General features: G+C 47.7%; 4 protein-coding genes across 4 annotated transcripts in view; 3 read left to right on the forward strand and 1 right to left on the reverse strand.

Moving 5' to 3' along the window:
- Positions 1-20,759, forward strand: part of LOC119975580 (zinc finger protein 883-like) — an 84,100-nt gene that overhangs the window by 13,124 nt on the left and 50,217 nt on the right. The gene's annotated exons all lie outside the window — the stretch shown is intronic.
- Positions 1-20,759, forward strand: part of LOC119976643 (zinc finger protein 721-like) — a 999,221-nt gene that overhangs the window by 13,071 nt on the left and 965,391 nt on the right. The gene's annotated exons all lie outside the window — the stretch shown is intronic.
- The window catches only part of LOC119975581 (zinc finger protein 91-like), a 177,204-nt gene that overhangs the window by 13,071 nt on the left and 143,374 nt on the right, over positions 1-20,759 (forward strand). The gene's annotated exons all lie outside the window — the stretch shown is intronic.
- Positions 17,017-20,623, reverse strand: LOC119976703. The gene is made up of 2 exons (XM_038817416.1): positions 20,318-20,623; positions 17,017-17,903 (listed from the first exon to the last, which is right to left on the reverse strand). The coding sequence occupies exons 1-2, from the start codon at positions 20,464-20,466 to the stop codon at positions 17,369-17,371; spliced, it is 684 nt and encodes a 227-aa protein (XP_038673344.1). The 5' UTR covers positions 20,467-20,623; the 3' UTR covers positions 17,017-17,368.

Below are 20,759 nucleotides of genomic sequence, written 5' to 3' on the forward strand. Positions count from 1 at the left end.
ATCCCTACTGTCTGCCATCTCCGAAACCTCCCATCTAGCCTCCCAGGGCCAAACCAGTGATTACCACAAATTGGAACCCACACCGACGCTCTCTCCACTGCCATATGCTTCCACCCCTGTCCCCAAGCTCTCAGAGCCACCATTACCACTGGGTTTGTGGAATACTGGGCTGGCGAGAGCGGCAGAGGTGCCGTTACCAGTGCTCTTAAACTTGTGCCCTGACATGATGCCGCCTCTACCCGCTCCCACACCGACCCCTCCCCCAATACCCATTTCCTAATCATGGCTATATTTGCTGCCCAGTAGTAGATCCTAAAGTTTGGCAAAAGGATGTCTCTGTACTGCATCAGAGAATACAGAGAGGATAGACCACAGATAAATCCTGACAATCACCCAAGGAACAACTGAGTAGAAGTGGAAGTCAGAGCTAGGCTGTCACATATATTCTGCACCAGAAAGTTAAGGCTGAGTTGACACTCCTGGAAGAATTAGAGAGCATAAAACCAGTACAGTTCTCTGAATGGGCAGACCTATTGTCCCAGTCTTTTCAAACCTGATCGCTCCGTCAGGATCTGCGGTGATTAGAAACTCACCACAAAACAAGCGACCGGGGAGTGGTGGTGCAGAGCGCAGAGCGTGAGGCAGGCGGAGAGGTGGTGCGGAGCCCAGAGCACCAGGCAGCCCGAGTGGATGTGCAGAGACCAGAGTGTGAGGCAGCTGGAGTGGAGATGCGGGGCCCAGAGTGCAAGGCAGCTGGATTAAGCATGAGGGAGCAATAAGGAACAAAAAAAAAGCATACAGCTGTCACTGACTGGCACATGCCAAGCATCCACTATGGATTTCTAACACTGGATGTCTGAAGATAAAGTTGAGAAGCAGAAATAAAACATTTGTTCAACACCTAGGAACAACAGATTTTCTTCTGAAGTTTCAAAGTAACATTTCCAATTAATGGACATCCGGTGGCATTAAGAAAACTGCAAAAACAACATTTTAACCCCACCAACCTAAACACAGCAGACAACGTCAAAGAGGAACCCAAAAAGAGGAACAGGTGAAAGAGCCAGCTGCCCACCAAGAAGACCAACAAGGATGAGGGAAAGGGAAACCTCGGAGACGGCGGCCACACGAGGTGGTACGAAAACAGGAAGGGTCAACTTCATGGAGTTCTTAGCACAGACCTAAGCACTGATGGACAAGCCCATGGGCTTCATCACCACAGAGCTCCAGAGGCATAGAGAGGATCAGAAAAGAAACCTCCTGGCAGCTGTCGAGATAGCGGTCGGGACGGCGATGGTCCCCATGAGGGAGGTGATGGGCAAAATGGAGCGGCAGATGGAGGCCCAGGAATTGAAGGCGAGTGATCTGGAGAAGCCGCCACAGACCAAAGAGACTGGATCGCAGAATTGGAGACCCAGTGGTGAGCCTGATTAAGACTCAGAAGGGTTTAAGGGAGAAAATCAACGACCAAGAAAATAGGTCTCACCACCAAAACGTGAGAATGGTGGAGCTGCCGGAGGGAATGGAGGGATGAGACCCCACAAAATACATCTAGGAAATGTTCGGGAAACTGGTCAGCAAAGAGAGCTTTGCTAAGCTCCCGAAGGTGGACCACGGCCCTAGGTCACTTCAACAGGAGCCCAGAGCCGGGGAACCTCCACGGGTGATGATTTTGAAGTTCTTCAAGTACAAAGCGAAATAACGAATCCAGTGCGAGAGGGTGTAAGTGGAAGTGTTATGGGCCAAGGTTTAGAGAACCCCAAAGTGTATCATGGAATTCACCTGACCCACAACTTTTAATAGATTGTGGTATGGGGAGCACACGGCCCACTCTACAGGTGTGGTAGACCAGAAAAGTATAAGTATTTTTTAAAGCAAAACAATGTTTATTCTATGAACTCAAGTTAACCTTTTTAAAACATACAGTGAACATCTTAGCAACCATTATTTCAAATACAACCCCCAAAGAATACAACACCAAGTAATCCTTTAAGCTTTCCTTTTAACATCCATAAGACTTTTAAAAAAACCTTTAAAACAGAAAGATCAGGTTTAAATTCACTATTGAGAGCAGTTAAAGTTTTAAATCAGTAAAGGATCGATTTACAGTCTTTAGATTACAGAGAGACTAATACACCTTCTGGCTGTGACTGCAGCTATCCAGCTCTGAAAATGAAACTAGAACACACCCTGCAGCAAACAGCCGAAAATGAAACTAAAAAGCTGACAGCCCAGCTCCACCCACACTCTGACATCACTGATAAACATCCATTTCTTAAAGGTACATTTCTTAAAGGTACTCTCACATGACAGAAGGGACATCCCACCCGCGTGTACCAGGACATTGCGGCAGACCTGGCCACGGGTCGAGCCAAATTTAACAGCACCAAATCCGCCCTCTCCAAGAGCGAGGTGTGCTTTGGGATGCTCTACTCTGCCAGGTTATTGGTCACATACCAGGCAAAGGATTGTTACTTCAACACCCCTGAGAAGACCAACAAATTCATCCAGGACAATAACTTAGGCAGACAGTGAGAGTGCACAAGGTGAGAAGGCAGAGTATGAAAGCCAAAGGAAAGATAGGAAAGAATTTGGGCAGAGAGGTGGAGAGGGCGGGAAGGGAGGGAGAAGGTAGACGGGGGTTAAACAGGGTAACCAGATAGAGGAAAGAGCAGCTGTACTCACAAGTAAGCTAGTGTACGAGAGTACGGTGAAGGGGGAGGCCGCTTCGCACCTCCCGGGAGGGAGGGCGCCAGGCAGGAGGAAGGAGAAACAGGGAAGTTCAGAAGAAACAAAGGGCAAAAGAAGAGGAGGGCATCAGGAGGAGGGGAGTCAAGCCGAGGTGGGGGGGCAACTGGAGGGGAAATTCAAGGGCAAGGGGGAAGACGGGTAGTGACGGTGGTTGGGGGAGGGGTAGACAGCTGGTTGCAACGGGCTGCACTTGGAGATGGCGAGAGAGGGGAAGCAATTGGTGACCATCTTTAATGTCCTGCGAACGAGGGAAGGTCGGATCAGACAGTTCTGGGACTACAAGGGGAATGTGGCTAACCCCATGGGATGGGGCCGTCCCCTCCCATCTGCATAGTTACATGGAACGTTAGGGGCCTCAAAGGGCTGGTGAAGAGATCCAGAGTCCTCGCCCATATTAAGAGTCTGAAGGTGGTAAACACACCTGAGGGAGAGAGGCCAACACCTGGGAAGGAAGGGATGGGTGGGACAAATGTTTCACTCGTGTTTTGACACCATGACAAGGGGTTGGCCATATTCGTCAGGACAGTCTCATTTATGGCGGTGACGGACCTGGGGGGGGTGATTCATTATTGTTAGCGGGACCCTGGATGGGGCCCTGGCAGTTTTGGTAAATATATACATCCCGAACAAAACAATGGCTGCAATGGAGCCAGGCATGGCAAATGGGCAGCACGGTCGCATAGTGGTTAGCACAATTACTTCACTGCGCCAGGGTCCCAGGTTCGATTCTCGGCTTGGGTCACTGTCTGTGTGGAGTCTGCACGTTCTCCCCGTGTCTGCATGTGTTTCCTCCAGGTGCTCCGGTTTCCTCCCACAGTCCAAAGATGTGCAGGGGTAAGTGGATTGGCTGTGCAAAATTGACATCAGTGTCCAAAAAAAGGTAAGGTTAGGTGGGGTTACGGGGCTAGGGTAAAGGTGTGGGGCTAGGGTGGAGGCGCGGACCTAGGAAGGGTGCTCTTTCCAAGGGCCGGTGCAGACTCGATGGGCTGAATGGCCTCCTTCTGCACTGTAAATTCTGTGAAATATCCCAAGCAATCAATAATTATGTATCTTACAACCAGAATGGAGAGGTCTCACTCTCCATGTTCTGGGAGACACAGAAGGTGGTGATTAAGAGGGAAATTATAGCTTTTAGGGCCTTTATGGACAGGAAGGAACGGGAAACCAAGCAGCGGCTGATTGACTCCATACTGGAGGTGGATCAGCGGTTCTCCACAGCCGCAACCGTGGAACTGCTGGGGGAAAGGAAAAAGCCGCTGATGGAATTTAACCTGTCCTCCACACGGAAGGCAGTCCACCAGCTCTGCCAGACATGGGGGACCTTTTACGAACATGGAGACAAAGCCAGCCACATGCTGGCAAACCAGCTAAGAAAATGGGCTGCTGCGAGAAAGCTCAGATCAGCGACAGTAATGGCAGGATGGTAGCAGACCCAAACGAGGTCAACAAGGCCTTTACAAATGTTTACCGAGGGCTATACAGCTCCGAGTCCCTGTAGAGGGCCTTGGGGATGGTACAGTTCCTTAACAGACTGGATGTGCTGGTGGTGGGGGAAGGACAAAAAACAGGCACTGGATGCACCCCAAGAGCTGGGCAAAATTGTGGATTGAAGCAAATCCGTGCACTCAGGGAAAGTGCTGGGATCAGATCGGTTCCCGTAAGACTTTTACAAAACATTCTCAGCAGCGCTGGCCCCACACCTGTGGGAGATGTTCAATGACTCACTGTCTAAGGGGACCCTGCCACCCACACTGACCCAGGCCTCCATTTTATTGATTCCCAAAAAGGACAAAGACCTGACGGTGTGTGGATCATGCAGACCCATCTCCCTCCTAAACACTGATGCGAAAATTCTGGCGAATGGAGAGCTTCCTGCCAGATGTGATCGCGGAAGATGAGACCAGGTTTGTGAAAGGAAGACAACTAACAGCGAACATCGGACGCCTGCGTTACGTAGTCATGATCCCATCAGGGGAGAGGACACCAGAGGTAACCGTCTCTCTTGACACTGAGAAAGCCTTCAATCAAGTAGAATGGAGGTACCTCATGTAGGTGCTTAAACGGTTTGGGTTCAGAGAGGGATTCAACACGTGGGTGAAACTCTACAGCGCTCCTATGGCGAGCATATGGACAAACACCACTGGCTCCGAATACTTCTGGCTGCACAGGAGAATGAGGCAGGGATGCCCACTATTCCTGCTCCTATTCGCACTAGCAATTGAGTTGTTGGCTATTGCTCTTAGATCAGCAAATTGGTGGATGGGAATCCGAAGAGGGGGCAGAGAGCAGAGTTTCATTCTATGCGGATGACCTGCTCATCTCTGTATTGAACCCCCCTATGCAGCATGGGAAAGATAACCGGACTCTTCAGGGAGTTCGGCGCCTTCTCAGGTTCCAAACTCAACCTGGGTAAGCGCCAGATCTTCCCGAAAACCCCACTCCGGGAGGAGTGGAGCTAGAGGAACTACCATTTAAAGTGACCCAAACCAAGCTCAGGTACCTGGGGATCCAAGTGGCCCACACCTGGAAGAGGCTCCACAAATGTAACCTCTCTAGCCTGGTGGAGGAGGTGAAGAGGGACCTGCAAAGATGGGACTCACTCCCTCCTTCACTAGTTGGAAGGGTACAGGCAATCAAAATGAACGTGCTGCCTAGGCTTCTCTTCATATTTAGATCACTGTCGACCTTCATCCCCAAATCCTTCTTCACCAAGGCTGACAAAGTAATCACAACCTTTGTCTGGGAGTGGAATACCTGGAATACGGAAGTCCATTTTACAACGAGGGAGGAACATTTGAGGGGGGGCCTACCAAATTGGCTGTTTTACCGCTGGGCTGCCAATGCAGAGATGGTAAGAGGATAGTGAAGGGAGCCGGATTTAGAGTGGGTCCAAATGGAGGTGGCCTCCTGCATGGGGACCTCTCTCCGAGCACTGGTCACCACACCACTCCCAGCCCCCCCCCCCCCCCCCCACACACACACACACTCCAGGAGCCCGGTGGTAATGGCCACCCTTAGGGCATGGAACCACTTTAGATGCCATGTTGATCTGAGCAAAATGTCCACGGGGGGGTCCCCATGTGCAATAACCAGTTCACACCGACATGGATGGATGCTACCTTTGGAACATGGTGACCCTGGGGGAACTCACAGAGAAGCTCGAACTCTCGAAAGGAAATGAGCTCAGATATCTTCTGCTATGTAACTTTCTCTGCAAGGTGACGAAAGAGTTCCCCAAAGACCATGCACACACTCTTGTACACAATGATGGGGCTGGACTGGTTAGGGGATGATCAGTGTGATGACGGAGGCTCATGGAAAAGGTTAGGCCTCCACTGGACGAGACCAGATGAAATTGGGAAGAGGAATAAGGCACGGATATAGGGGGAGGACTCGAGATCAAGGCATTGCACAGAGTCAACTCCACTTCCTCCTGTTTCGGGTTAAGCCTGATGCAGATCAAGGTGGTGCACAGAGCACACCTCACCAAGACATGTATGATCGGGTTATTGCCAGAGGTGGAAGACAAGTGCGAAAAGTACCAGGGCGGGGATCAGGCCAATCACACCAATATGTTCTGGTCATGCCCTCAGGAAATTCTGGACAGCCTTCTTCGAGACTATGTCCAATGTGATGGGGATCGGGATGGAGCTGTGCCTGTTGGTCTTTGGACAGGAAAAGAAGCGGACGCCTTGGCCTTCACCTCACTGATCGCTAGGCGAGACTTCTACTGGGTGAAAGTCGGCAGCACCACCCTGGGCCTCGGAATGGCTTGCAGACCTGGTTGGATTCCTGAGGCTGGAAAAAAAATCAAGTTCGAAATAAGAGGGTCCCAACAGAGGTTCCACACCACGTGGAGCAAATTCACAAACCTATTCAAGGATCTATTTGCAACCATCAGCCAATCAAAGGGTGGGGGGAAGATGGGAAAGGAGGGAGGTGAGGGGGGAGGAATAGAAAACATGGTAGATAGCGCTCGCCACCCAGAGAGAGAGCTAGAGAAGCTTAGGGAAGGAAGGAGGGGGTGGGCCATCTACTGGACAGAGCACAGGCCTCCCCTATATGGGGAGAAAGGGGCAACAAGCAGACCTACCCTCTTTGAAGGCCTAAAGCCCAAAGAGGGAGGGGGACGTACCCCCTCCCCTTCACCAACGGAATGAAGGCTACAGACAAATGAGGGGGTGACCCCAAACACACCAAGATACAGAAGGGGGAAACGAGAAATTACTCCTACCGTTAAGCGACAGGGATCTGAGTAAAACACGATAGACTGTTCTGAAAATTGTACATTGTTGTCCAAACGTAAATGCTATCCAATGTTAGAGCCCCAGATGTGGCTATGGTGACAAGCAAGATCCAGAGGCCGAAGGGCCTCTTCCTGTGCTGTGTTGTTCTTTGCTTTTGGCTGCCACAGCTATGTTTTCAACATCGACTGGGGACTCAGTTTTCCAATGCTGAAGCTCTGAGTCGGCTGCTGCTCCCCCAAAGCCTGGCACCGCCCCCACTGCCGCAAGAAATTGCCCTGGCTTGAAATGTTCTGGATACCTTGCCAGTCTTGACGATCCACATCAGGAACTGGACTCAACGTGACACGGTCTTCTCAAAGGTCAAATGAATGTTTCAAGTGGCTGGCATCAAATTAAGTTGGAGCAGATCATGCTTTACTAACTAAGATGAACCCAGTTGCGGAGACAGGATATTGCTCTGGGGTACCCGAGTGGTGGCACCACTCACAGCAAGCGACCCAGTATTGCAATAACTGTAAGTGTGCACCCTGGCCAGACAGTCCTTTTTTCCAATTAAGGGGCAATTTAGCATGGCCAATCCACCTATCCTGCACATCTTTGGGTTGTGGAGGAGAAATCCACGCAGACAAGGGGAGAATATGCAAACTCCACATGGACAGTGACCCAGGGTCAGGATCGAACCTGGGACCTTGGCACCGTGAGGCAGCAGTGCGCCACCGTGCTGCCCTCCGTTCTAGTACCTCAATGAGGTACTTCCAGTCCAACTGATCGAAGGCCTTCTCTGTGTCCAGGGAGATGATTACCTCTGCAGTCTCCTACCCGGGTGGGGACATGGCCATGTTCAGCAGGCGTCTGATGTTTGCCCTTAACAAACCCCTTCTGACTTTCTGCGATCACTTCTGGCAAGCAACTTTCCAGTCATTTCACCAGAATTTTTGTTAGGACTTTCGGGTCAATGTTTAGGAATGAGATGGGGGTCTGTATGACCCACACTCCACTGGGTCTTTCTTTGGGATCAGTGAAATCGAGGCCTGTGTCCTCCTCAATAGCAAGTCATTAAACATCTCCTGCAAGTGCAGGGCCAGGGCTGCTGCAAACCTTTTGTCGAAGTCCACCTGGAACCCATCAGGTCCCGGTGCCTTCCCGGATTGCATGGGGTTGATACACCCCATGACCTCCTTCAGACCCAATGGTGCTTCCAGTCCCTGTCCCTTTTCCTCCCCCTCAGCTGGGAAGTCCAGCCCATCCAGGAATTCTTTCACCTTCAAGTCCCCTTCTGGTAGAAGGTTGAGAAGGCTCTGTTGATATCCTCCGGAGCCGTGACCATTCGTCCCTGATGTAAGCTATCTCTCACATGCGGCCGCTGGTGTACCGGTAGGCAGCTGGCCTTGTCCCCATGTTCATAAAAGGTCCCCGTGTTGGTGGAACTGACACACTGCTTTCCTAATGGAGAACAGGTCAAATCCCATTTGCTATTTTTTCCTCTCCGCTAGCAACAACACGGTCGGGGCCATAGAGTACAGCCAATCTACATCCAATATGGAGTCGATCAGCCGCTGCCTGGCCACCTTTTCTCCCCTGTCTCTATGAGCACTGTAAGCTATTATCCTCCCCTGATCGCTGCTTTCAGTGCCAATGGCTACTGTCGCGGAGTCGGCTATGTCCAGCCTCCATTGGGGCACCAGCTGGACCTGTCTCCAACATCACATCCACATAGTGTGGTGCGTGATCCAAGATTACTATTGCAGAGTATTCTGCCCCAACTACCCCAGGAAGCACCGATTTTCCTACCACAAAGACGTCTATTCAGGAATAGGCCTTGTGGACATGTCCTTCTCCTTCGGGTGGCTGAACCTCCATGGGTCTGTTACAGCCCCCCCCCCCCCCCCCCCCCGCACCTCCCCTGGCCATCCCAATCTGCTCCATCAAGATGGTCAGTTCCTTAGCCATTCCTGATTTAGCATCTGATTTGGGGCTGGGCCTGCCTTCGGCTCCAGGACACAATTAAAGTCTCCCCCGGTGATCAGTTGGTGGGAGTCGAGGTTGGGGATCTCTGCCATTGTCTTTTTGATGAACTCGGCGTCATCCCAATTCGAGTGTACACATTCACTCATACCACCCTGACCTCTTCCAGAACCCCACTTACCATTATGTACTGTACCTCTGGGTCAGTCACTGTGTTGGTCGCTGTGAAGGCTATCCTCTTGCTGAACAGTGTTGCCACCCCATTTGCCCTTAAGTCAAATCCTGCCTGATATGCCTGCCCACCCAGCTTGTCCTTACACTCATCTGGCCTTTAGCTCTTTGGTGCGTCTCCTGGAGAAAGATTATGTTGATCCTCAGGTTTCTGAGGTGGGTGAAGACTCTGGATCTATTGACTGGGCTGTTAAGTCCGGGTTCGCCTTTGTTCTTGGCCTGTCCAAGATGGCTGCCACTACCTTCCTCTTTTCCCCAATCTCCATGTGTGACCAATCTTCTACCCTCCCCTTCCCCTCCCAGAACTCCTCCGATCGCGTAATCTAACCTTTCCTCTCCCAACACCTCCCGTCCCGCCCCTTTCTGTCCTACCATCCCTTATCCTTCAAACCCTGCACCACCCCCCTCCCCGCTGACTTATCCTCCATCCCTGTCAGATGTTCCCTCCTCTCAGGAAACCCACCAGGGCCCCCCTCACGTTACTCCCATTAACCAGCACGTTCGCTAGTGTGGTAGCCCTCCCTGGAAAAGCAGTCCCATAATCCCGAACTGTCTGATTCCCCCCCAACCCTGACTCTTTGTTTTCCCTATTTAGCATTGTCCTGTCTGGGCTTGCAGAGGGGAGACTTTGATGCTCAAGAAGTGCCAGTCCTCTCCTCGCCCTGCTGACCTGGCCCCGCTGCGTGTCGAATCCCACTCTATGGCCCTAACCCTGTGTCCCACGAGCTTTGTGTAATAGTTTGTAGTGAAAATACCAATGATGCTTTCCCACTAAACAATCGAGGGACCAAACGTAGACGGGTTACCCGCCCAATGGGACAAAGTCTTGCCGAGTACAGCATACGGAATCGCATCTTGTTCTTAAAGTTTGGTCCCATTGAACTCCACTCGGCACTTGACCAGGTCGGCCTTAGCCCTGATGGACTCGGATGGTGTGTCCTTCCCATTTGCACGACCGCATGTTCCTTGCCAAATTCAGGATTCATTCCTCATCTTGGTACTTGTGCAGTCTTACGATTATTTTCCCACGGGTGCTTCCCCCACTTTCAGCTTTTGGCGGAGCGACCTGTGGGCCCGGTCTACCTCTGGTGAAGCCCTCCTCCCTGATCAGTTTCCCGAACATTTTTGATACAAACTAAGTTGGGCTTCTACCTTTTGTGCCCTCTGGTAGCCTGACGATCTGGAGGTTTTGCTGCTGGGACCTGTTCTCTTGGTTGTCTATATTGGTCTTCAGTGTCTTTTGGGTTTCAGCCAACCTCGTTGTCTCGGCCTCAAGTGAGGCAATCATTTCGTCTTGCTCAGTGACCATTTTCTCAAATTCCTGGATCATATGTCCTTGAGCCTCCAGTTGTCACTCCACCCTGTCCATTGTTCCCCGTGTGGGAGCCAGTGCGGCCTCGATTGTTGTATTCTTTGCCGACATTAGGTCCTCCTTTACTGCCTCCCTATGCTTTTGGAGTTCTGTCGAGATGAACTCCATCAGCCTCTCCGTTGATGACTGGGACGGCATTGGCGACTCTGCTGGGTCCGCAATGTTTAGATTCACGTTGCCACACGGGTCGCCTTGCTCAGATGTTGGGGTCTTCCTCTCTCTGCTTTTTCTCCCCTTGCGACCTGTCTGGTAGTTCGCCAGCATCCCAAACCGGATCAGTTGTTGATGGGAGGTCAGTTGGTTTGGCTTTTTTTACAGTTTTGGTGCCTTTTTCTAGGTCAAAAAGGTCCAAAACAAAGTTTCCAGGCGGGAGGCATGTTTTGCGGGACCGCTGAGCTCATGGCTGCTACCGGATGTCCGCTGGTCCCTTCCTGGCGCAAATATTGTTGATACTGGTGGATGTACACTTCAAGTGGCTGAATGTTCAGGAAATGGGGATAACAACCTCAGCGGCCACCATCGAAACCCCAAACCACATTTTCACCATTCATTGCCTTCCAGAGGTATTGGTTTCTGATGATGGCACAGCTTTTACAGAGGAGAAATTCCAGTGTTTTGTACAGACTAATGGCATCAGCCACATTCGAATGGCCCTCATCACCTGGCCTCAAATGGCAGAAAGAGCAGTGCAAAGTTTTAAACCATAGAAACATACATAGAAAATAGAAGCAGGAGGCCATTTGGACCTCCGAACCTGCTCCGCCATTCATTATAATCATGGCTGATCATCAAGTTCAATAGCCTAATCCAGCCTTCGCTCGCATATCCCTTGATGCCCACGAGCTATATCTAATTCCTTCTTGAAATTATGCAACATTTTGGCCTCAAATACTTCCTGTGGTAGTAAATTCCACAAATTCACCACTCTCTGGGTGAAGAGATTTCTCCTCACCTCAGTCTTAAAAGGTTTAACTTATCCTCAAACTATCACCCCTAGTTTTGGACTCCCCCACCATCGGAAACATTCTTTCTGAATCTATCCTGTCTAATTATTTTAGAATTTTATAAGTTTCTATGAGCTCCCCCTCACTCCTCTGAACTCCAATGAATATAATCCTAACCGATTTAAGTCTCTCCTCATATGACAGACCCGCCATCCCAGGAATCAGCCTGGTAAACCTTCACTGCACTCTCTCCACAACAAAAGCATCCTTCCTCAGATAAGGACACCAAAACTGCACACAATATTCCAGATGTGGCCTCACCAACCCCTATACAGTAAAACATCCCTATTCTTATACTCAAATCCTCTCGCTATGAAGGTCAACATACCATTTGCCTTCTTTACTGCCTGCTGCAACTGTGTGCTTACTTTCAGTGACCAATGCACAATGACACCAAGGTCTCTCTCTATTTACACCGACTCAAATAATAATCTGCCTTCCATTTTTGCTACTGAAGTGGATAACCTCCCATTTATCCATATTATACTGCATCTGACAAATCACGCTGAGGCATCTCTATATCCTCCTCCCTGCTCACTCTCCCAATCAACTTTGTATCATCTGTAATTTGGAGATAATCATTTAGTTCCCTCGTCCAAATCGTTAATATATAATCTGAACAGTTGGGATCCGAGCAGACACCCCTGCGGTACCCCACAAGTCTATGCCTGCCTATCGGAAAAAGAACCATTTATTTCAACTTTTTGCTCCTGTCTGCTAATAAGCATTCTATCCATCTCAAGACACTACCTGCAATCCCATGCGCTTTTTTACCAAGTAATCTGCTCTGTGAGACCTTGTCGAAAGCCTTCTGAAAGTCTAAATAAACCACATTCAGCAGTTCCCCCTGGTCCACTCTACTAGTTACATCATCAAAGAATTCCAGTGGATTTGTCAAGCATGATTTCCCTTTCATAAATCCATGCTGACTTATACCACTGCTTTCTAAAAAGCTGTGCTATGAAATCCTTGAGAATGAAATCTAGCAACTTCCCTATTATCGACATTAGGCTCACTGGTCTATAGTTCCCGGTTTTCTCTCTACCTCCTTTTCTGAATAATTGGCTTGTATTAGCTACCCTCCATTCTGTAGGAACCATTCCAGAGTCCAAAGAATTTTAGAAAATGACCACCTATGATTTTCAGGGCCACTTCCTTAACTACTATGGGATGATTATCAGGCCTGGAGATGGAGCCGCCTTGAATCCCATTAATTTCCCCAAAATTATTTATTTACTAATGCTTGGGGCTGCATGGTGACGCAGTGCTGAGCACTGCTGCCTCATGCTGCCGAGGACCAGGTTGGATCCCGGCCCCAGGTCACTGTCCATTTGGGGTTTTCACATTCTCCCCGTGCCCACAACCCAAAAGATGGACAGGATAGGTAGATTTGCCACACTAAACTGCCCCTTAATTGGGAAAAAATAAATAACTGGGTACTCTATTAAAAACATTTCTCTACTAATACTGATTTCCTTCAGCTCCTCACTAAAACTTGTGTTTCTCAGAACTTCCGGTACATTATTCATGTCTTCTTTTATGAAGACAGAAGCAAAGTACAAATTTAGTTCCCGAGACATTTCTTTGTTCCCCATTATGAATTCCCCAGTTACTAACTGTCAGGGGCCTACATTCAGTTTTGTCCATCTTTTTCTCTTTACATACCTATAGAAGCTTTTACAGTCAGTTTTTATGTTACCCGCTAGCTTACTTTCATATTGTATATTCTTAATAAATTTCTTAATAAATCCCTTGGTTCGCCTTTGCTGAATTTTAAACTGTTTCCAATCCTCAGATCTATTACTTTTTCTTGCTAATTCTTGCTTCAGCTGGTGTTCCCCAATTTGGCGGGGAGGGTGGAGGCGAGGCAAGCTACACAAAAGAAGTACCGTGACTAGGCAAAAGGCAATAGACCATTTAAAATCGGTGATTTTGTTTTTGTAATTAACTTTGTATCTAGTCCACCATAGATACCTGGGAAATTTGTGGCAAAGTCTGATCCTGTCTTAAAGCTGGACTTACAAGGGAGGTGAGTACGGAAGCACACAGACCACATGAGGAACAAGGAGGCTGCAGCCCCAAAGACTGGTGGATCTAGATGCCATTACGAACGTCCCTTTGAAACCTGAAGCATGGGACACATCCTTGGGACTTATCACTAAGAAACTGAAACTAATGCAGCAGAAATATTATAAGTTATTGTCAGCCGTGGTTTAGTTAGAACTGTTGTCTGAGTCAGAAAGTTGTGGGTTCAAGTCTCACTCCAGAGATTTGAGTACTATGGTTAATAGCGGCATGGTTAATGGCAGCACGGTAGCATTGTGGACAGCACACTCGCTTCACAGCTCCAGGGTCCCAGGTTCGATTCCGGCTTGGGTCACTGTCTGTGCGGAGTCTGCACATCCTCCCCGTGTGTGCGTGGGTTTCCTCCGGGTGCTCCGGTTTCCTCCCACAGTCCAAAGATGTGCGGGTTAGGTGGATTGGCCATGATCAATTGCCCTTAGTGTCCAAAATTGCCCTTAGTGTTGGGTGGGGTTACTGAGTTATGGGGGTAGGGTGGAGGTGTTGACCTTGGGTAGGGGGTAGGGTGCTCTTTCCAAGAGCCGGTGCAGACTCAATGGGCCGAATGGCCTCCTTCTGCACTGTAAATTCTATGTAAAAAAAATACTTCAGTGCAATAATGAGGGAGTGCTGCACTATCTCGGAGGTACCATCTTTCAGATGGGTTAAACCCCGTCTGCCTTCTCAGGTGAATGGAGATGATCCCATAATACTACCTTGGATAAGAGCAGGGGAGTTATCCCTGATGACCTGGTCAATGTAGATCCTGCAATCAGCATTACAAAATAAGATTATGTGGTCAATATCACATTGCTGTTTGAGAGCGCTTACTAATTACAAAGAGGAGAGACTCGTTAAAATACACTTTTGAATAACACAAGTTGCTGAAAGTTGATATAAAAATGCAAGTCTTTCTTTCTCAGGAAAATGTTCTGCTTCCTGTGAAACTGGAAATTCTAAACCCATTGATGGAGAAAGTATACCAGCCCACAGTAACATTGAGCAATGTATTGTGGACAGGGATCTTACTGCAGCCTACTGAGTGTTTCAGTGAATAGCAACACACCATGCTGACAAATCAGGTAGATTGGGTCAAGCTAAAATGTTATTTATTGTGAGTTATAAATCTATACAGAAGATTGATAAAACAGCAGACAAACAATAACACAATATTCAACTTACACCAAACTTTGAATTAACCAAAGTAACAAAGTATTTGAAAATGACTCAAGATCTTTCCCAGAACATGAAATAAATCTTTGAAGAGTGTACGGTCAACATGTCATACCGTTATTACATTGAGGTATGTTCGGCTGAGGGAACCTGGGTCTGTAGAGACTCAACCCTACACCCTCACCATACTCAGGATAGTAGTCCTCCCAGACAGGAGAGTACAAACATTACCCATGGTATTAGTCAAACACCCATCACCTGAAGAGGATCTGTCTATAATATACATAATCACTCCTGACAGATGAGTACAAACATTATAAATGGTATTATTCAAACACCCATCATCTGTATATAAGTCACATGATGTGGAGATGCCAGCGTTGGACTGGGGTGAGCACAGTAAGAAGTCTTACAACACCAGGTTAAAGTCCAACAGGTTTGGTTTCGAATCACTAACTTTCGGAGCACTGCTTCTTCATCAGGTGAATGACGGGGTGGGTTCCAGTAACATATATGGGCAGAGTCAAAGATACTTTGAGCTGTGCTCCGAAAGCTAGTGATTCAAAACAAACCTGTTAGACTTTAACGTAGTCTTGTAAAACGTCTAACCATAAGTTACATCACCAACTAAAGCAGGATTCTCCCCAGATAGGTTCTTGATTAATAAGGGAATCATGGGTTATGGGGAGAAGGCAGGAGATTAGGATGAGAAAAATATCAGCCATGATTGAATGGTGGAGTAGATCCGATGGGCCGAGTGGCCTAATTCTGCTCCTGTGTCTTGTGGTCTTATACCCACTCCTGAGAGCTGGCTCACTTTACAAATACACACACACACTGTTGCGACTCCCTGGGCTATTGCGCGGTCAATTCCCGCCTCACTTGACCTGGAATCACAACACAAGTAAGTTAACTAATAATTCTTATAAAAATACGTGAAGTGTTTGGCCCTTGGTTGCCCAATAATTGCAGTCACTAGGTTTGTAAGTTTAAACACACTGTTGATTTATAACAAGAATTATAATTAAATATGCAGCAAATACAACTCGTCAACTATTATCCAATTCCCTGTCTTAACATGCCCCTCCTCCCCTACTCTATATACACACACACAATACAGAAAAACACAGAGAGAGAGAGAAAGAATCTTGTTTTGAACAGGTGAGGAAAAGGATTTGAAAGTCACTGAGACTGTCCCAGAGACAGGCTTTTGAAAAGGATTCTAAAGGAACTTGATTAACAGCAAATAGTTGCTTTGTTAATACAATTATCTTCTTTGCCTGTCTATGTAAGTGAAATGAGAGCTATATGTTCATTTGAAGTGATGTTTAATGGGAACTCGTGTGTTAAAAGTTAAGAAACTATATGTAATCTGTTATTATTAGGGTTGAAGTTTTAACGCTTAAATATTGTTTTTCTTCTGTTTTCATAGAGTTTTCTTATAAAATAACCAAGCCTTATTTCTTATATTATCACTCCTGGAACAAATCGATCTTTCCACTCCTCCTTAAAAACTTTAAAATGTTATGATTTTGGTCGTCTCTTAGCCACTGTCGAACAGTCCATAACACTAAGACAACCGGGGTACCTGCCAATGACCCACCCATTACACACCTCCCATTTGCATCGATCAAAATCATAGCCGCCACAAAAGATACTTTCTTATTGATAAGAATCACAACACCCCGACTGTCAAATCGTGAATGAAATACTTGCCCAACCCAGCCCTTCAGTAATCTTATCTGATCTTCAATCCACAAATGGGTCGCCAAAAAACAGCACATCAGCCTTCAAACGCCTAAGATGTGCAAACACTTTTGATCTTTTTACCAGGTCATTTAACCCCTCACATTCCAAGTGACCAGCTGTATAGGGGGCTATCTACCTCCCCCACCCCGCCCCGCCTCCTCCCAATACCACACCCAAATAACCCATCGAACAACAAGGCAAACAAAGACCTCCACCCCCCTCCTCGCCTTCCCAAACCCCAACACAGTAACAAAACACCTGAGCTCATGCTAAAATAACTCCCCACAGCATAAGCTGTAGATACCCCCATCCCTCCGATCCCGTTAACTAACTATTGAGCTATTTTGCGAGAAGGATGGCTCCCACACAGAGTAAAATAAATATAACAATAAAAACCTGTAACACCAAACAGCACTCTCGCACTCCCCCCCCCCCCCCCCCCCCCCCAACACCATCCCCAACACCCACTCAAATCCAACTTTAATCGTTCCAGGAAAACAGAAAGATACATGAACAATAACACCCATCCAACAAAATCCACAATCAAAAAAATCCAGGTTCAAAGCTCCAAGAATGCCCAAAAAACACCCCACCAAAACTTCAAAACTCAGCCACACAGCCGCAGACATACAACTTCCCATCAGTATAAATCACAGTTATTACAATCCCAGTCCATGCTTCTGCACAAATGCCGAAGTCTCCTCCTGAGTTTCAAATTTGTAATCTTTTGAGTCACTTGGAGGCGCCCAGGGTAAGCCACGCCAAATCTATGCTCCGATACAACGCCGCCTTGGCCTTGTTGAAAGCTGCCTATCTCAGGCCTCACAACGTGGCCTTCCCATCTGGAGCCCGATGCTCATTGACCACAGCAGAACTTTTTCTTTCTCTTCAAAACTGTGAAAGCGCATGCTGATCGCATGCAGTGGCACAACAGCCCTGGGTTTCTGCCTCAAAGAGTTGTGGGCCTGGTACAGCTCAAGAGGGGTTGCCATTTTTCCTTCCCTCACCATCTTCCAAACCAATTGCGCCATAAACTTTGTCGGACTCAGGCCCTCCAAGCACTCTGGCAAACCAACCACCCTCAAATTCTGTCTTCTGAAACGGTTTTCCAAATCGTTCATCCTGGCTCTTAGTGCCATGTTGTCATTGACCACCTCCACTTCCAGATAAGTGATCTTTTCACTTTGCTTTGTCAGAGCCACCTCCACCTCTTTTAGCTCCACACCCTGAGCCTTTACCACGTCCTCCACTTTTGCAAAGGTTGGACAAATCAAGGACATCATCCCCTCAATTTCTCTTTCATGATCTTCTGAAACGTCTTGCCGTAATTTCTGAAGCTCTTCCACTAGGATAGAACATAGAACATAGAACACTACAGCGCAGTACGGGCCCTTCGGCCCTCGATGTTGCGCCGACCTGTGAAACCATCTGAAGCCTATCTGACCTACACTATTCCATTTTCATCCATATGTCTATCCAGTGACCACTTAAATACCCTTAAAGTTGGCGAGTCTACTACTATTGCAGGCAGGGCGTTCCACACCCCTACTACTCTCTGAGTAAAGAAACTGCCTCTGACATCTGTCCTATATCTCTCACCCCTCAATTTAAAGCTATGTCCCCTCGTGTTGGTCATCACCATCCGAGGAAAAAGACTCTCACTGTCCACCCTATCTAACCCCCTGACTATCTTATATGTCTCTATTAAGTCACCTCTCAGCCTTCTCCTCTCTAACGAAAACAACCTCAATTCCCTGAGCCTTTCCTCGTAAGACCTTCCCTCCATACCAGGCAACATCCTAGTAAATCTCCTCTGAACCCTTTCCAAAGCTTCCACATCCTTCCTATAATGTGGTGACCAGAACTGCACGCAGTACTCCAGGTGTGGCCGCACCAGAGTTATGTACAGCTGCAGCATGACCTTGTGGTTCCGAAACTCAATCCCCCTGCTTATAAAGGCTAGCACACCATATGCCTTCTTAACAGCCCTATTAACCTGGGTGGCAACTTTCAGGGATTTATGTACCTGGATGCCGAGATCTCTCTGTTCATCTACACTACCAAGAATCTTGCCATTAGCCCAGTACTCTGCATTCCTGTTACTCCTTCCAAAGTGAACCACCTCACACTTTTCCGCATTAAACTCCATCTGCCACCTCTCAGCCCAGCTCTGCAGCTTATCTATGTCCCTCTGTATCCTATAACATCCTTCAGCACTATCCACAACTCCACCGACCTTCGTGTCATCTGCAAATTTACTAACCCATCCTTCTACACCCTCTTCCAGGTCATTTATAAAAATGACAAACAGCAGTGGCCCCAAAACAGATCCTTGCGGTACACCACTAGTAACTGAACTCCAGGATGAACATTTGCCATCAACCACCACCCTCTGTCTTCTTTCAGCTAGCCAATTACTGATCCAAACCGCTAAATCACCTTCAATTCCATACTTCCTTATTTTCTGCAATAGCCTACCGTGGGGAACCTTATCAAACGCCTTACTAAAATCCATATACACCACATCAACAGCTTTACCCTGATCCACCTGTTTGGTCACCTTCTCAAAAAACTCAATAAGGTTTGTGAGACATGACCTACCCCTCACAAAACCGTGTTGAGTATCGCTAATCAACTTGTTCTTTTCAAGATGATTATAAACCCTATCTCTTATAACCTTTTCCAACATTTTACCCACAACCGAAGTAAGGCTCACAGGTCTATAATTACCAGGGTTGTCTCTACTCCCCTTCTTGAACAAGGGGACAACATTTGCTATCCTCCAGTCTTCCGGCACTATTCCTGTCGACAAAGACGACATAAAGATCAAGGACAAAGGCTCAGCAATCTCCTCCCTGGCTTCCCAGAGAATCCTAGGATAAATCCCATCTGGCCCAGGGGACTTATCTATTTTGACATTTTCTAAAATTGCTAACACCTCCTCCTTTTGAACCTCAATTCCATCTAGCCTGGTCGACTGAACCTGAGTGTTCTCCTCGACAACATTGTCTTTCTCCAGTGTAAACACTGACGAAAAATATCCATTTAATGCTTCCCCTATCTCCTCTGATTCCACACACAACTTTCCACTACTATCCTTGATTGGCCCTAATCTTACTCGAGTCATTCTTTTGTTCCTGATATACCTATAGAAAGCCTTAGGGTTTTCCTTGATCCTATCCGCCAACGACTTTTCGTGTCCTCTCCTCGCTCTTCTTAACTCTCCCTTTAGGTCCTTCCTGGCTAACTTGTAACTCTCAAGTGCCCTAACTGAGCCTTCATGTCTCATCCTAACATAAGCCTTCTTCTTCCTCTTGACAAGTGCTTCAACTTCCTTAGTAAACCACGGCTCCCTTGCTCGACAACTTCCTCCCTGCCTGACTGGTACATACTTATCAAGGACACGCAGTAGCTGTTCCTTGAAAAAGCTCCACATTTCGATTGTACCCATCCCCTGCAGTTTCCTTCCCCATCCTATACCTCCTAAATCTTGCCGAATAGCATCATAATTGCCTTTCCCCCAGCTATAATTCTTGCCTTGCGGTATATACCTATCCCTGCCCATTGCTAAAGTAAACATAACCGAGTTGTGATCACTATCACCAAAGTGCTCACCTACATCTAAATCTAACACCTGGCCGGGTTCATTACCCAGTACCAAATCCAATGTCGCCTCGCCCCTTGTTGGCCTGTCTACATACTGTGTCAGAAAACCCTCCTGCACACACTGCACAAAAACTGACCCATCTATAGTACCCATCTATATGCCTGTAAGCATCACCATGGTTAGTGGAGTGGCCACTGACACTCCAGGGGCCTCCACTATTTTTCTCACAGACAGAGCTTTCGAGGCTTCAGAATTCAACCATGTTTCCTTATTTTTTTGTTGCCCAGTCTTGTATTTATTGGGCATCCCTCTGTCGTGGGAGTCTTAAAACCATCGAACTAACCCAACTCCAGCCAAATCTCTTCCAAAAATCAGGCAAAAGGAGCTTAAATAAAAGTTCTCTGGAGGGAGCCACTTCATGCTCGACCGCTCTACTACATGTTGCCATCAGAAATCCAATCAATGGGTAATTCAATTGAGGTGTTTAAGATGATTAAACAACATAGCATTAAAATTAGAGCTGGGCAGATCTGGGGTGACGTCAGCAAACACTTCTTCACAAAAAGGGGACTGGAAATCTGGAACTTTCTCCCCACAAA

The sequence above is a fragment of the Scyliorhinus canicula genome, chromosome 13 (genome assembly GCF_902713615.1).
Source record: "Scyliorhinus canicula chromosome 13, sScyCan1.1, whole genome shotgun sequence".
Taxonomy (NCBI): Eukaryota; Metazoa; Chordata; class Chondrichthyes; order Carcharhiniformes; family Scyliorhinidae; genus Scyliorhinus; species Scyliorhinus canicula.